The sequence below is a fragment of the Triticum dicoccoides genome, chromosome 6B (assembly GCF_002162155.2).
Source record: "Triticum dicoccoides isolate Atlit2015 ecotype Zavitan chromosome 6B, WEW_v2.0, whole genome shotgun sequence".
NCBI lineage: Eukaryota > Viridiplantae > Streptophyta > Magnoliopsida > Poales > Poaceae > Triticum > Triticum dicoccoides.
Window position 1 is genome coordinate 692304551 of NC_041391.1, and position 17049 is coordinate 692321599.

Here is a 17049-nt window from a genome sequence, read left to right on the forward strand (position 1 = left end):
AAATATTCTAATTTTCTCAAGCAAACGTTTGAATTTATTTTATTCATCATCAGTTTGTCTTGAAACTTTTTCTGTGCTCAACATACAACATTTCATCTTCCATGTCAATTTTTTTCTATTTTTTAATCTGTTTAATCTCTTTAAGTCATTAAGTGCATTCCTCAGTATTTAATGGCTACATTTCAAATTTGAACTGGAAGCACACATTATCATATGTGCTTCTTAGTTATAATTTCCTTCATTATTTGAAAAAGAGGTTGAAAGCCCCAGCCTCTACATCAGTGTGATGCATTATAAAGGAAGTACTATTGAATTTATTTCTTTAAATCTGTAGAAGCTCTTCTTCTACCCATCTTTATTTTTTACAAGCATGCATGCGGACGTGGTAAATCTGTAGAAGCTCTTCCTCTACCAATCTTGATTTTTTACAAGCATGCACGCTGACGTGGCACGATGACGGGGATATGACCCCTGCTCTGCAGGCATATCACAGTGTCGTAGAAGCTTGTCCTCATGTTAGTGAACTCCAGCCCCAAGTCCCTGAGCCTTTGGTTCGAAAACCTGTACGGACTCACTGTCGGCTTACCGTTGTCTTCATACTTGGCCGTGACGGGGTACTGCGGGTAGAGGTCCCTGAGGAGTCCGACGAAGTCGATGCGGTGCAGCACGGCGCTGACGCAGAGGTAGCGATGGCCGCGGGCGTCGGGGTGCTCGTAGACGAGAGCGTGCGCGCGAGCGACGTCCCGGACATCAATGTAGCCGGTGACGGTGTTCTGGTAGGCCGGCTTGGTGCCCATGAGGAAGCGGGCGACGTGGTCGGTGCTATAGTTGAGTGTCTGCTGTAGGGAGGGACCGATCGTCACGGCGGGCACAACCACGGCCAGCTCCAGTCCCCTCTTAGCCGCCTCCTCCGTCGCCGCGACCTCCGCCATCATCTTGGCGCAGCAGTACAGGTTCTGCGCACGAGGATTGGTTTGTTTAGTTCACTGGCGAGAAAGATATATGCATGGGGGCACATGGAGTCGAGCTCGATCACACGTACGCCGGTTTGTTTGCAGTAGTCATAGTCGCTCCAGCACGACTCGTCGAGGACGGTGTCGGGGCTCCGGTTGGGGTCCATGTGCACGGCGCCATAGGAGGAAGTGAACACCACGCGCCGCACACCCGCGTCTGCCGCGGCATTGATCACGTTCCTCGTTCCCTCCACGGCCGTCGGCACGAGCTCCTGCAAGCGCAGCATGGGCAAGTAAGTGCTCCATGTTCATGTTACGCGGCGAGAACAGCCGAGGAGGCAGTGAGCTGACAGGATCGTTTGAGACCGGGGAGGCGACGTGGAAGACGCCGTGACATCCCCGGAACACGTCGTGGAGGCCGTCATAGTGGAGCACATTGGCACGACACAGAGTGAGCCTCTCCTCGGCGCCATCCAGCGCCAGCAAGTGCGCGTTCTTGCGGTCAGCTTCACGAACAAATTGAACCAATCAGTCAAGCGAAGGGATGGAAATGCGAGATAGCTGGATGGACCAATGCTTGCGCCTACCGGGATCCCTGGCGGTTCCCCTGACGCGGTAGCCACGGAGGAGGAGCTCCTTCACCACCCACGAGCCGATGAAGCTCCCCGCCCCCGTCACGCAAACCAAGTGCTTCCCGTCGCCATTACCGCCGGCCGCCTTGGAGCTGGACTGCATGGTGATGATCGGCAGAGGTGGTTGCGGTCGACCTGTCCGTCGTTCGATGCTGAATTGGGCGCAAGCATGGCGTGTATATATAGAGCGAGATAAAACAATAACTATTAAGACGAGACGTGCGCCGTTGAGTATCTCGACTAATTTTATTCTGCAAGCGGACGTGATTCACGTTGATGAGCCCCCAACGTGATCGATCCAAGCTGAAATCATAGTCATTCACGTTGGAGCTTCGCGTTACTGTGTCATGTCATGTCCACGCCAGAGACGTGCCGTCGTGTATAAGTACGGTGCACTGGACGCCCCGAGTGCTTAGCTAGGTTGTCGGCCTGCGTCATGCTGCGCCGCCGCGCTCAGAGTCAACCGAGGGGTTGAGATTTCCGTTGATTCGGTTCAGACTATGTTTCTAGTTTTTTCTTTTGAACAGAAAGCCTCTTGGCTCTATATTGAGCGTTTAACAGAGATACATCATTCAGCACATGCTGTATGAGAAAATTAGGTTGATCATCATCCCACCCGTACACCAATTGTGAATCATAAGCATGTCTAGCTAAAAAGTGTGCCAACGTGTTTGTTTCCCTGGGACAGTGCCCAAAAGAGATTGAGGGCCTCTTTGATTCGCAGGATTCTCAAAACGTAGGAATATGAAAAAGCAGGAATAGGGTGGTATGTCCTGTACTACCCTAGGATTTGGAAGAATATTTGATAGCGCAGAAAAAACAAAGAAATCCTACAAAGAGCTTTGAGTGAATGGAAATTTTTCTCCAAAATGCAGTACAAATAAATCCTATGAAAAAATCCCTAAGGATTCCAATCCGACGAATCAAACGACCGTCACAGAAAAAAAAATCTATTGATGAAAATCCTTAAAAAATCCTATGCAAATCCTTTGAATCAAATGCTGAAGGGATTCCGTGTGCTAGCTGAAAAGAGTCCACCAGAATTGCTGAATATGGGGCCAAAACCTCCGATACTCCACTGCAAAGCGTTGATGATCTCCAGCCAATCAGATTCCACAATTACTTTAGAGCATCCAAGCTGCTGAGCTAATTGGAGCTCCCTGTCGCACAGCCATTGCTTCCATTGTAGCACATCAGGAACCACTCCGGAAGGTTCTGCAGCAATCGCCCAACACATAGATAGTCAATACAAAATCTAATAGTAAAAAACAACTTATGTCTACTTCCTCCGTTCCTAAATATAAGTCTTTTTAAAGATTTCACTATGGACTACATACGGAGCAAAATGAGTGAATCTACATTCTAAAATATGTCTATATATATATCCATATGTAGTTTATAGTGGAATCTCTAAAAAGACTTACATTTAGGAACGGATGCATGAATTGATGATATGGCAAAGTGCATGCATAGAGTAATGCAAAAATAATTTAATTTATGACTTGTATTTACAAATATGCTTAGATGACATGGTTGCATGTCTGAAAAAATAGATAGTGCTTGTAGCTATTATTTATTAGAAATAAAAAATTCTGACTGTTTCTACGTGGAAGCGGTATGTTTTTTTTTTGAGAAAACGTCGAAGGGGTACGCGAGCTGCGGTGCATCACCCTCGGCGTTGGAGGTACACGGTGACGTGTTCGTGTGCGAACACACTTTTTGGCGATTCCGCTGGGGACAAGATCAATCATCATCATCATCCATCATGTTTGGCAACGACAAGATTCCCAAGCCTTCGGAAATCAACCCCAATAACATAATCAAGCCCAATTTTGAGGAGTTATCGGAGGAACATCGCTAAGCTTATGAGGAGTACAAGAAGGCGCGTGAAGAGAAGGAGATGCAGGAGTTCCTTGCTAAGTTCAAGAAGGATCGCCAAGGCAATATCACTCCGGTTGGAGAAATCAAGTTTCCTCCTCTTCATGATGAACATGTTAAACCCTCTGTAAATAATACCTTCTCTCCCAAGGTATGGGCTGAAATTGATAGTCGCATTACTGATAGCAATAATCGCTTATACCAAATTTTCTTGGAATATAGTAATGCTAAAAATAGTATGCCTCAATCATCTGGTGGTAATGTTGGTGTGCCTGTTACCGCAGAAATCCCTAGTCCAACTTTACCTATTTCATCGGCGCCTCCCGTGCCGATGAATTTTTATCCCAGCCCCACAAATCAAATTGTTGCCGCACCCATTAATCCTATCATGAGTATGTCAAATTCGGTGGTGACGCCGAACCAAACCCCACCTACAAGAGAAAACACTGTTAGATCACCGCCGAATTACAATTCGGCATACATGCCACAATTCACACCTGCAAACTACTAACCCTACTCCTCCTATGCTACTGCCACAAGCTTCATCGTCCATTGTGGATGATGGTCAAGCTAATCTTAGAGAGGAGATGGCTAAGATACTCCGAGAGAATTTTGGAGTTGAGTTACCAAGGAACCGTATTTGCCAAAATCCATATCCAGAATACTTTGATGCAATTCAATGCCCTCCGGGATATAAAATTCCAGATTTTGTTAAGTTTAATGGAGAGGGCACAAAAACCACCTAGGAGCATGTTAGTCATAACTTGGCACAATTAGGTGAGGCAATTTCACGAGATAAGTGGAGAGTACATTATTTTCCTTTATCTTTAACCGTTACTGCTTTCTTGTGATTTTCTGCGTTATCACCCGGTTCTATTACTACATGGTTTCACTTGGAACAAAAGTTTCATGATCATTTTTATAGTGGTGATAATGAGCTTAAGTTTTCACATCTTACATCGGTTAGACAAAAGCATGATGAATCGGTCTCCGATTACGTCAAGAGATTTAGAGATATAAAAAACCGGTGCTATAGTTTGGTGATAACCGAGAGAGATTTGGTTGATCTTGTGCTTAGTGGTTTGAGAACTCACATTAGAGAAAGGCTAGAAGAACATGAGTTTTTAAATATCAACCAAGTCCTGCAAAGGGCTTTGGCTCAAGAAAGCCAAATCAAAGATCTTAAAGAGGTGCATAGATAGAAAACTGATCATCCTAAGATGAACATGGTTGAGTATGATAGTGACCACTCGGACGATGAGGGTGATATTTATGCTGCTGAATTTGTTTGGCCATCTAAGGCCAAACCATTTACTTGCAATGATTTAAAGCCGATTCATAAGAATCGTGATGAAGAGATGAAATTTACTTTCAACATTGCTAGCTAAGTGTGATAGAATATTTGATGCTTTATTGCAAGCAAAGATTATTAGAATATCTCATACTTTACCGCCATTTGAAGAGCTGAAACGGCGTGCTTATTTCAAGTATCATAATTCTTTTTCTCATGCTACTAATGATTGTAATGTTTTTTGACGACAGATACAATCAGCCATTAATGACGGATGATTAAATTTTTCTGAGATGCCCAATGAACACGATGTATTTGGAGGGGAATAAGATGTTAATTCGGCCCAGCATAGCCGAATCAGCTAATAAGAGTAATATTGTCATTGGTGAGCCCAGGAAAAGTAAGGAGAGCGACAAGGTCTGACAAGTTGTGCTTGATAGGCAACCCGATGGCAAGGAGATAATCAAGATCACCATCAAGAATCCTACAGTCGGGGGGCAACCACAAGTGCAAGAGAACACTCATGTCAAATTTGTTAAACCCAAGAGTCCAGAGGTTGGAAAGTGGAAGATAAATGAAGCTAAAGTGCAGCGCAAGAGAATCAAGCCAACTTTTGATATGTTGTTGTGCAAATATGCCAATCAAGCGGCCAGTTCTAGCTCTGACCGGTCATCAAAATTGAAGCGCTCAAGGTCATCTCCTCGGGAAGAATTTCAGCATCATGCAAGGCCATATGGGTCATGGGCACTGGGGCCATGGATGGCGCCACCCCCTATGCGCCATACTACACGGGAGGCTTCAATGGAGGATGGGGGCAGCACCCAATGGCCCCTTATGCTTTTCATCCGGGTTGGGCAGAACAAAGGAGGCCCGTTCATGAGAGGCTTTCTTATCCCACACGAGGTCGTTTGAACAACGGTGTCAATCGGCCAATGCAAGATAATCATGGAAGGGTTGGCAAAGCAAGTGTGGCGTGCTAAATCACGAAGTGCTGAAATTTCAGAGCCTAGCAAGCAAAAGGAGAAGAATAATAGTGCTGAAACTATTATGATAGGCACTAAAGAATTAACAATGAAAAAGCCAATTATTGTTGATAATCCGGCTGATTCTAATAAAGATGTGGCTGCTGTCCAGTAGGATCCCATGGCTAATGATCATAAAGCTAGCACAAGTAAGGCCAAGTCGAGGGATCCAAAATACACTCAGCCTAAGTGTTGTCCTTCCGGTCTAACCAAGGCACAAAAAAGGAGGTTGTAGTGCATGAGGAGCCATGAGAAGGAGGAACAAGAAGCAGAGAGGCAAAGGGATAAATTGTTCAATGAAAGTCGTCCCATGGTACCCCCAAAACAAGTGTGGAAGCCTAAGCAAAAGGAAAACGTAGCAACTTCTGCATTGATCATAGCAACACCTACACTACCAATGGAGAACGATGCGGTTGCTATTACATCGTCCACTTCACCTATTACTTCCTCTTCACTTGGAGATATTTCGGAGTCAGTGGACATGCTTGAGGATACAGATGATATGCTTGATTATGAGTCTACACCGGTTCAAGAAGGTATGGATATTAATATGGTGTATTACTTACCCGCTGAATTTCGTGCTATAGATGAAGAAGGGGAAGTAGCTCAGGTGGATTTTGGTCCTAAAAATGCTATATTCGAGAAGCCAAAAGAACCGGTGACGCACTTGAAGCCATTGTTCCTTAAAGGTCATATTAATGGATCGTCGGTTGCTAGAATGCTTGTTGATGGTGGTGCGGTGGTCAATCTTATGCCATATTCGGTCTTCAAAAAATTGGGGCTGCGTGATGAAGAGTTGATAAAGACCGACATGGTGCTCAATGGATTTGAAGGCAAAGAGAAAACTGAAGCCAAAGGTGTGACGTATGTGGAGCTCACGGTGGGATGTAAAACTTTGGATGCCGCATTCTTTGTCGTCGAGGTGCAAGGTAACTACAGTGTGATATTAGGCCACGATTGGGTTCATGCAAACCAATGTGTGCCATCTACTATGCACCAATTTTTAATTCAGTGGGTTGATGATGAAGTAGAAGTCATTCATGCGGATAATTTTGCTTGTGTTGCTTTGGCCGATGCATCGGTGTTTTGGCAACATCCCAATGCTACTTGCTTGACAGGGCGCAACTTATCAGAATTTGATTTTCTCAGCGCCACAAAAAGTGGTTTTGTGCCCATTTCTTTAAAGTCGGTTGGCGATAATCGGCTCCAAGGTATGATGTATTTAAATGGATCTTAACTCAGAGTGGTTACAAAAGCATCTTGTAGAATATCAGTCCAATGAGAACAACATGTATGAGTCCATAGACGAGTTAGATGATATGAATAAATTAGGACAAGGTTTTACATCGGCCGATCCATTAGAAGAGATAGATATAGGAGATGGTTCAATTCCTAGGCCGACATTTGTAAACAAAAGTTTAAGAGCCGATCATAAAGCTAAGTTGATCGATCTATTGAAAGAATATGTTTGTTGCTTTGCATGGGAATATCATAAGATGCCAGGTTTAAGCTGAGGGCTAGTGGAGCATGGGTTACCTATAAAGGTCGGTTTTAGACCATACAAGCAATCGGCCAGAAAGTTCAATCCAAAAATGTATGACCGGATCAAGGTAGAGATCGGTCGTTTGCTTAAAGCTAATTTTATTAGGCCTTGCAGGCTTGCCGAGTGGATTTGTAACATTGTGCCAGTAGAGAAGAAAGGCTCCGGCAAGTTGAGGGTGTGCATTTATTTCAGGGATTTGAATAGAGCTACACCTAAAGATGAGTATCCCATGCCAATAGCCGATATGCTTATTAATGATGCTTCTGGACATAAAGTCATTTGCTTTCTTGATGGTAATGCGGGGTATAATCAGATATTTATGGCCGAAGATGACATGTCCAAAACGACTTTTCGATGCCCCGGTTTCCTTGGTTTATTTGAGTGGATGGTGATGACCTTTGGATTAAAGAATGCCGACGCCACGTATCAAAGGGCTATGAATTTAATTTTTCATGATTTACTTGGTGTTATACTTGAGGTCTATATTGATGATATTGTTGTCAAATCGGATGCTTTTGAATCTCACTTAGCCGATTTGCATTTGGCTTTTGAAAGAATGAAGAAATATGGGCTGAAAATGAATCCTTTAAAGTGTGCCTTTGGTGTATCGGCTGGGAAGTTTCTGGGTTTCATTATTCATGAAGATGGCGTGGAAATTGATCCCAAAAAGATAGAAGCTATACAAAAAATAGAGGCTCCAACATGCAAGAGAGATATGCAAAAATTCCTTGGCAAGGTCAATTTTTTGAGGAGATTCATAGTCAATCTATTAGGGAAGATTCACTACTAGAATCAGCTTCTTTGCCATCCGCCACGGCAGACGGCAAAGGCATAGATCTCGGACGGCAAACTTCTTTGCCGTTCGCCACAAGACGGCAAACTGTCCGTCTGAACATGTGCCAACAAAGGCCTTCTTTGCCGTCCGCTTCCATGAAACGAACGGCAAAGGATTGTGTCGTCCGCCATTTGAGGCCAGCAGACGATAAAGACAATGGACGGCAGTGGGGTGGCGTCAGAGCCGTTAGGGGGTTAACAGCGCTCTTTGTCGTCCGCCAGCAGACGACACAGAGTCAAAGCTCTTCGCCGTCTGCTGACGGACGGCAAAGAGCTCAGTTAGGACAGCACTGGGAAGCTGCCACGTGGACAGCTATGCCGTCTACCAGTAGGCGACAAAGATTTAAAGGTCTTTGCCATCCGCCAGCGGACGGCAAACTGTCCAAATAGGCAGCCAGTGCTCCCAGTTTCTAGAGGTAGTTGCCACGTGTCCTCTTTGTCGTCTGGTAGCGGACGGCAAAGAGGCTATATACCCCTTGTTTTTAGTTATATCCATTTAATTTCACTGGAATTCACACACAGATATACATATTTTTTTCACAGGCACAACAGACATATGATGTATCCAACACATAGCTCCATCCATGACAACATACATACATAAGAAACACAGTTTCATCCATACATATTACACTAATATCACAATGTTCATCCAACACACATGTTCCATGCATCCATATAACAAGTTCCACATTATTCTTAGATACAAACGAAAAGAAGAACAGAGAAACAAGCACTCCATCCAAGCAAGCTTCCATATAGTGAATTAAATCCGCAAAATGGGAAACAAGAAAGTTAGAAGAAGAAGAAGAAGAAAACTAGAAGAAGAAGAAGAAGAAGAAGAAGGAGAAGAAGACTAGAAGAAGAAGAATAAGAAGAAGAAGAAGAAGAAGAAGTAACTTCTTCTTCTTCTTTTCTTCATCTTCTTGATTTTCTTCATCTTATTATGTCATTTGTGGACTAAATAGGCTAAATTATGTCATAAATGGACTAAATAGGCTAAATAAGAAGAAAAATGCCATTTTTGAGCTAACGTAGCAAATTATGCCATTTTTGACCTAACTAAGCTTATTGTGTCATTTTAGAGGACAACGAGCTAAGTATATGACATTTATGAGGTTAGCAAGGTTATGCTGCCATTTACGAATAAAAACAAGTAAGAGGAGGAAAAGAAGAAGAAGAAGAAGAAGAAGAAGAAGAAGAAGAAGAAGAAGAAGAAGAAGAAGAAGGCTAGAAGAAGAAGAAGAAGAAAAAGAAGTTAGAAGAAGAAGAAGAAGTAGAACTTCTTCTTCTTCTTCTTCTTCTTCTTCTTCTTCTTCTTCTTCTTTTCTTCCTATTCCTTCTTTTCTTCCTCTTCCTTGATTTTCTTCATCTTATTATGTCATTTGTGGACAAAATAGGCTAAATTATGTCATAAATGGAATAAATAGGCTCAATAAGAAGAAAAATGCCATCTTTGAGCTAACGTAGCAAATTATGCCATTTTTGACCTAACTAAGCTTATTGTGTCATTTTAGAGGACAACAAGCTAAGTATATGACATTTATGAGGTTAGCAAGGTTATGATGCCATTTACGAATAAAAAAAGTAAGAGGAGGAAAATAAGAAGAAGAAGAAAAGAAGAAGAAGAAGAAGAACAAGAACAAGAAGAAGAAGAAGAAGAAGAAGAAGAAGAAGAAGAAGAAGAAGAAGAAGAAGAAGAAGAAGAAAAAGAAGAAGACTTCTTCTTCTTCTTCTTCTTTTCTTCCTATTCCTTCTTTCCTTCCTCTTCCTTTCTTCATCTTATTATGTCATTTGTGGACTAAATAGGCTAAATTATGTCATAAATGGACTAAGCAGGCTAAATAAGAATAAAAATACCATTATCACGGAGGTATAGGAATGGTCGGGGTTGCGCCAGTGGCAGATGGAGGTGAAGGACCGGTCGGGGTTCCGGCATTGGCAGACGCGGAAGGATTGGTCGATGCTTGTCGGGAGCCATGCTGAACCAAAATCATTTCCAATAATGTCTCGTTAGCATGATGCAAACTGAAATGTGAATAGTAGTAACTAAGGACCATTCAAATCAAACTCACTGTGGTCGCCGGAGCAATCTAGGGCATCGGTGGAGGGGCCTGACCGTTTTTCTCGCACATGGTCTGCACATTTGGTTCTCACGAGTCAGTCATATTAGTTAGTAAAGCGAACATTACGTGCATGATTGGGCTAATATGCACGAGAAACGTACCACGATGAGCTCGTATAGGGCCTGGTGAGATGCCTAGTTCCGGTTCCTCTCCTCCTCCAACAACTTAGCTGTCCTCTCCTCCCTCTCCCTCTCCCTCTCCGCCGCCTCCCTTTTTGCCTCCTCCAAAAGCGCCTGGGTCTTCAATCTCTCTTTCTCAACCGCTGCCTGCAACACAGCACTCCTCGTTAGCATTATAATCATCGACGAACGCACACACAATGTAATGGAGGAAAGGTCAGAGAGTCCGTATAACTAACCGCCATGGCGAGCTCTGCGGGAGAGTCTTAGGAAAACGTATCTCATGATCAGAGCTACTCAGGCGCTTCTTGATCTGCGGGAGAGTCTTAGGACAACGTATCAGTCCATCACCAATGGCTTGAGAGCCATGGGACCTCCCGCCACCAGATATCATCACCAGCTCTATATCAAAAGAATCCTGGCTCGGGTTAAAGTCCTCCCCTTTCCTCGTCTTCCCCTCGTCTCTGTACTTCACAAGCTTGTGGTGGGAGGAGATGTTGGTGAAGCTCTCTGGATGATCTAGGTCAGACTCTGTGAATGCCTTGGCCTTCTTGTACGGGGCCATATGGGCCATGCCATAAAGGTCGAACAGACTTGGCACATGCTTCTTGTGGTACTGCACCTAAGAGAGAGGAACAAAATATTAGTTAAGGGCTCAAGCTAGCATGAAGAATGATATTGCTATGTAAATAGGTCATTTTGGAGCTAAGAAAGGTTATTATGTCATTTTCGAGGAAAATAAGCTAAGTTTAGGTCATTTTCGAGGTAACCAAGATTATTATGCCATTTTCGACCAAAGTATGCTAATTATGTCATTATTGAGCTATCCAAGGTAGTTATGCTATTTTTAGCTGACTATAACATATTTAAGCATTCTATAGAGCTATGTAAGGTTATTATGTCATTTTAGAGCTAATTATGTCATGAATGAACTCGCTAAGATTAGTTTAGGTCGTTATTGAGCTATCGAAGGTAGTTATGCCATTTTTTAACTAACTAAAGCATATTAAGTCATTTTATAGAGCTATCTAAACGTTATTATGTCATTTTAGAGCTAAATATGTCATAAATGAACTATCCAAGATAGTTATGCCTTTTTTAACTAACTAAGCATATTAAGTCATTTTGGGAAGGATAAATGCTACCAGGAAGACTGAAATTGCATGAATCATATAGCAAACCACATACCCAGTTATCCCCGTACTCAAACAGGTTGGAGCTCCCTTGATGGTGTGGCACACCTTCCATTTGGTCGCGCTTATCCTTGCCCCTTTGGTGTTCGACTAACCGTTGGGGAGAGCACCACACATCCACCAACGCCTCCCAACAGTCCATCTTATCCACACACCATCTCGGGGGCACCTAAGTGAGTCAAGAGAAATTTCAGCGCTACGAATCAAATCAAGAAAACTAAGTTCAAGGCCTTAAGAATTGGTATAATTACCGCCAAGTACTTCTCCGTACTCAGAAACTTGCCGCGACACTTCTTCTTGGCCCTCCTAATACCCTTCGAGGTGTAGTAGTCTCGAACGGCCTGCATCCGAGCCTCGTGCCATAAGTTCTAAAGTAGGCGCTTGCACTCGGCTTCGACAACCATAGCCGCGGCCTCCCATTCTCCTTCTGAAACCCTGTGGAAGGTCTGCAATCAAAGAAGACAACAATGATTAGTACAATCACTAGCTAGGTAGTGTTCATTTTTAATTCTGTAAAGGAGAAATTACCCAAAACCGACGGAACACAATGTCGGCCACCGTCTCGCATGCGACACCGGCGACCATCTCCCCCGGAGGGGCCGGGGCAACAGAGTACAGCTCCCAGCTCAGTGCTAGCTGTGGAACCTGACCCTCACCGGGCATCGTGCACTACTAGGAAAAGGGCTATAGATAATATGGACACTAATGGCGCACCACACATGTGGTGCGCCACTACTATATACTAATGGCGCACCATGTGTTGGTGCGCCATTAGTGTCCAAATACTAATGGCGCACCACATCCACGATGCGCCACTAGTAAAAACAATTTTTTTTCCAAAAATACTAATGGCGCATAAGGGGATAATGCGCCATTACTAGTTTTAACTAGTAATGGCGCACTAGTAAGAGATGCGTCATTGCTATCTATACGTATGGCGCACCCGTACTAATACGCCATTGCTGTCACCCCTTATCCCCTCCCTCTCGTCACATTCTCTCCCCTCACCTTCCTCCTGACACACCCACCCACCTCCCTCGACTTCAATCTAGATCGGGAAGCCCCGGCTACCCGCCTCTTCCTCTCCCTCCCGACCACGGCGAGCCCCCTTCCCCCTCCCTCACACCAGATCCAGGGCATGGAGCCGTGGTGAGCTCCTTCCCCAACCCTCCTCACCGGATCCAGAGGAGAGCTAGTGACCACGTCCTCCGGCGACGGTGTTGCTTCGGGGTGTGGAGGCCGCCGAGCTGCAGGAGGAGGAGCTCCCCGCCACCCCAAGGCCCCAGATCCAGCCGCCAGGGCCATAGCCGGGCTTCCAGATCCTCATCGTCGTTGAGCTGGCCCATGATTGATGAATGGCGGCGGATCCGGCGGCAAGGCCAAGGTGCCGCAGGCGATGGCGCCATTGGAGGGTGGTTTCTTCACCACGTCCACGCGCCGGGAGAGGAAGCAGCCTCCGCGTTGTTCCGCACCAAGTTTGGCAAGGGGGGACGCGCGACCGTCCTCCTCCTCCTCTGCATCCATGGCGCTCATCCCGGAAGGTACTGTGCCTCTCCCGCATTAATCCTGCTTCTAAATCGATGTGCACAACTGATTTTTGCCTATTGCTCTATTTGCCTGCAGGGGAGGTACCGCTGGAGCTCTAAGGCGACCTTAAACACCACCAATCTAGTCGGAGGATGGGCAGATAAGGCCCTGCGTCTCCTGCTCCTTCCCATGTACGTGTTCATCCCAGTCTCTGACTCTCTGTCCAGACTTAACTACGTTGCGGCTACCTAGTATGGATATGATTACGAGGTAGTCGGATTGGATTATGTAGCCTACCGCAATGCTTAATTAGTCTGGCGGTTTCTTGCACGCATACATGAATGCATCATGGTAGAGAATAGAAATCACTAGCTCTAGCTACTTCGTGGTTGAATGGTTTGCATTGCAGTGTACGGTCAAATTCTGTACATCTAACATTTGATGAACTAGATGCAGCTTGCTTTTGATTCAGATGATTTATATCTGTGTATGATGTGTTAAAAAATATCTATGTACGAGTCCTACGCAGGTCATCGTTGGAGGAGAGGATGATGGTGAAGTAGCAGAGGATGATGGTGCCCGGCCATGGCGAGCGGGGAAGCCCCAAGATTGATACGTGGCTCCCTCCTGTCGTAAGTTCAGATATCACACATCCTGTATGTTGTGCAAATCGGAGAGATCCAGAATGCTTTTCTCATGTATTTTTGTTATCTCAGGTATGGATTTGGGGCGTATTTCAAGCAGGTAATAACCTACTCTGATGCTTTCTCTCTAAGAGGAAAGTGTGCCACCCCTATCCTCAAGCAGGTAATAACTAATCATTTATGAGTTGATGAACAACAATTACTTTATTCTTCCACCATTGCATCACTCAATCAAATGTCATCATGTATCAATGAGGTGAATATGTGAAAAAAATCGTCTGTGCTCTGTTTTCTTATTAGGATGAAAACCAGGCACTGTAGTTATTTTTTATAGTTTATACACATACTGCACGATTAATTAAAGGTTGTAACCTCACTGTCACGCTAATGGACGCAAAAAAGATGAGTGGTAGTACTATCAATGGTTCAGTCAGTGCCTCAACAACGTCTGCACTACTTCTGATATTGTTTTTCAGTAGCTTTTTCCTGCACCTTTCTCTTTCAGTTCTTAGTGCTGCTGCCCCATGAACACATTTTTTTAATTTGACTGTACATTCAAATGAAGCCTTTGTTAAGTATACACTCCAAAATTCAGTTAACAGTAGCCTAACTGAATTTTCTGTTTCTGAATTTATAAACTCACTTTATATTCAGTTTATAAATTAACAGTAGCTTCAAAATTAAGTATCATTCCCATGGATCAACTGTTATTTTATTTTGTGGAGGATAAAGTTCATATCATGAATAATGGCATTACAAGTGAACTTGGCACAATTACACATGTCCTGAACTAGATATGAGCAAGTCTTCATTGGCATGCAAGTACTACTTTTACATTGTCACGACAGGAACAATTAATTTGACATGTATCAATGGTACTGCTAAAACATTTCGTTCATGTTTCAATAAATTTGGTGAAGACCACTTCATATGTATTTTGCATATATGAATTATCTCCTGTTGCTTTCTAAGATGTTAGTTCTTTCAGTTCTAGCCCTTCTATCTTTAATTCCTGGCTGCTGGACTACCTGCAGGACAACGTGTTCATCTGCGGCAGCTATCTCTGTAGCAGTCTGTCCGCGACGTGCTCTGCAGCGTCTTTGTCGGGCACAATGAGATCCTCAACGTCTGGAAGTAAGTCGCCGGCCATCTATTTCCTGATGAATTTTCTTTCTAGCTCAATGTGATCGGATCTGACTAGTACGTTCAGATTTGCTCTTGTTTTCTTTTCAAATAGTACTAGTAGTCTATATTCCAGCTGTGCGACTACATGTTGCCACTTGAACCGATGAGAATTCTTCAAGCCTACCTATAGCCACTTGAACAGATGTCTATCTCAGATCTGCTCATCTAAAAAATCCAAGTGGAGTAGTATACTCGTAGTATAGTATAATAACATTATCAAAAGGTAAATGCCCTGATTATTTAGCCCTGTCAGATAAATACTCGTCGAAAGTGGGCTCCTATCAAAATTCATTTCCATTAGAATCTTACTCATACAATATTCGCATCATGTAATTCTGGAAATATATGCTCATATCTAGTTCTGCATAAAAAATGACAGTATTGACATGTTATAAATAGTTTGTTTGTCTTTCTGTTTATTTTGTTACATTTTGCAGGGATAAAATGAAGAAAAAGAAGAAAAGATTACTAGAAGATTAGTTTTAGGATTTTCTTTTATTTACTTGCAATTTTGCTTTTATTGGATACTTGTAAAGACATTGTAATATTCTTACTATAATATAAATTATGATTCTATTTCATTTTTTGTTTTTAAATTATTTTTCCTTATAGGTTGTTTTCTGTAAATTTGGATATTTTTTTGTTTTCCAAATACATTACTAGTGGCGCATTTAAGCCCTTATTAGTGGCGCACCTTCCTTTATTACTAGTGGCGCACCTATAAGGCTATTAGTGGCGCACTTGGAGGGAATACCAGTGGAGCACCGAATGGTATACTAATGGCGCACTACATGGTGCGCCATTAGTATCTGGTATACTAATGGCGCACCTGTGGTGCGCCATTAGTATATAATACTAGTGGCGTGGTACTAGTGGCGCACCAGTAGTGCGCCATTAGTAGGCAAAACTGGTGCGCCACTAGTAGGCCTTTTCCTAGTAGTGGTGATCCACCCAGGGAAGTGCTGCCGACAAAGCATTCCAAGGACCTTGTTGGGCCTGCGGACACCACAGTCACGGGGGTATACCCAGCCCCTGCAGTATGACAAGGCCAACGCATTAGATATTAATTTGAAGGAACATGAAGGTAAAAGGTTAAAAGTAGTAAATGCACTTACTTCAACCCTTTAGGCGCAATCAACCACCTCTGGTTGGGGGTCATCGGCACGGGCGGGAGCTTTGTACAGCCATGCTTGTAAACCTTCTTGCCCTTCTCAACCAGCTCGTCGTCGCTGTAGCTACCATCTGAAAAGGAGTCCTCGCTACCATCCTCCGGGCCACTAGCCTCCGGAGTCTCATGGGAAGAAGACGACAGGACCAAAGTCTTCTGGGACGAAGACCCCGTGACCAAAATCTTCTGGGACGAAGACCCCATGACCGGAGTCTTCCAGGACGAAGACTCTGGGATCGGACTCACGTGGGGCGAAGGATCGACGACCCGAGTCTGGTGGGGCGAAGGATCAGCGACCGGAGGCTCATGGACCGGAGTCCGAGATGGGTCCATGTCAGACGGAGCAGTCGTGTGGTCGGGTGAATCAGCTGAGGGTGGCGACGAGGAAGGCGTAGCAGCCTTCCTACCTTTCCCGCTACCACGTCCACCTCTACCAGCCTTCTTCGTCCTCCCCCGACCTCTCCCAGCCGAAGAAGAAGCGCCTACCGTAGTTGTCTGCATACTGTCTAGCAGCACTCTTCGGAGGGGACGGGATGCAATAATGGAACCACCCCTCCCAGTAGCGCTCGCAGGAGGCTCGAGGCGCTCTGGACCCTTGCCCACCATTCTGTCAACACCTGCAATGACAAAAAGTAAACGAAATTAGTACAACTTGGATACCTGACATGAACATAATAATATGTATATAATTTAAGTGTATCATCATCATGAACATAATAAAAATACACCCGATCAACACAAATATATATGACATTTTTGTATCATCATCATGTCCGGGGTCGACCGGGGTGTTAGGGTGTCGGGCTGTCGGGATCGGGGTCGGGGTGTGCTGTCAGGGTGTCGGGGTGTGGTGTCAGGGTGTCAGGGGTCGGGTCGGGGTGGGGGTCGAGGTGTCGATTGTCGGGGTCTTGGGGTGTCGGGGTGTCGGTGGTCG

General features: G+C 44.4%; 1 protein-coding gene across 1 annotated transcript; it reads right to left on the bottom strand.

Annotated features, from left to right (window-relative positions):
• Positions 1-425: 425 nt before the first annotated feature.
• LOC119322159 (cinnamoyl-CoA reductase 1-like) lies at positions 426-1688 on the bottom strand. The gene is made up of 4 exons (XM_037595652.1): positions 1541-1688; positions 1305-1459; positions 1043-1225; positions 426-956 (listed from the first exon to the last, which is right to left on the bottom strand). The coding sequence occupies exons 1-4, from the start codon at positions 1686-1688 to the stop codon at positions 426-428; spliced, it is 1017 nt and encodes a 338-aa protein (XP_037451549.1).
• Positions 1689-17049: the final 15361 nt, after the last annotated feature.

Coding starts and splice junctions, on each gene's coding strand:
- LOC119322159 (XM_037595652.1), bottom strand. CDS start 1,688: ATGCAGTCCAGCTCCAAGGCGGCCGGCGGTAATGGCGACGGGAAGCAC. Junction 1,460..1,540: donor GGGAACCGCCAGGGATCCCG/GTAGGCGCAAGC, acceptor TTGTTCGTGAAG/CTGACCGCAAGAACGCGCAC. Junction 957..1,042: donor ACTACTGCAAACAAACCGGC/GTACGTGTGATC, acceptor CCTCGTGCGCAG/AACCTGTACTGCTGCGCCAA.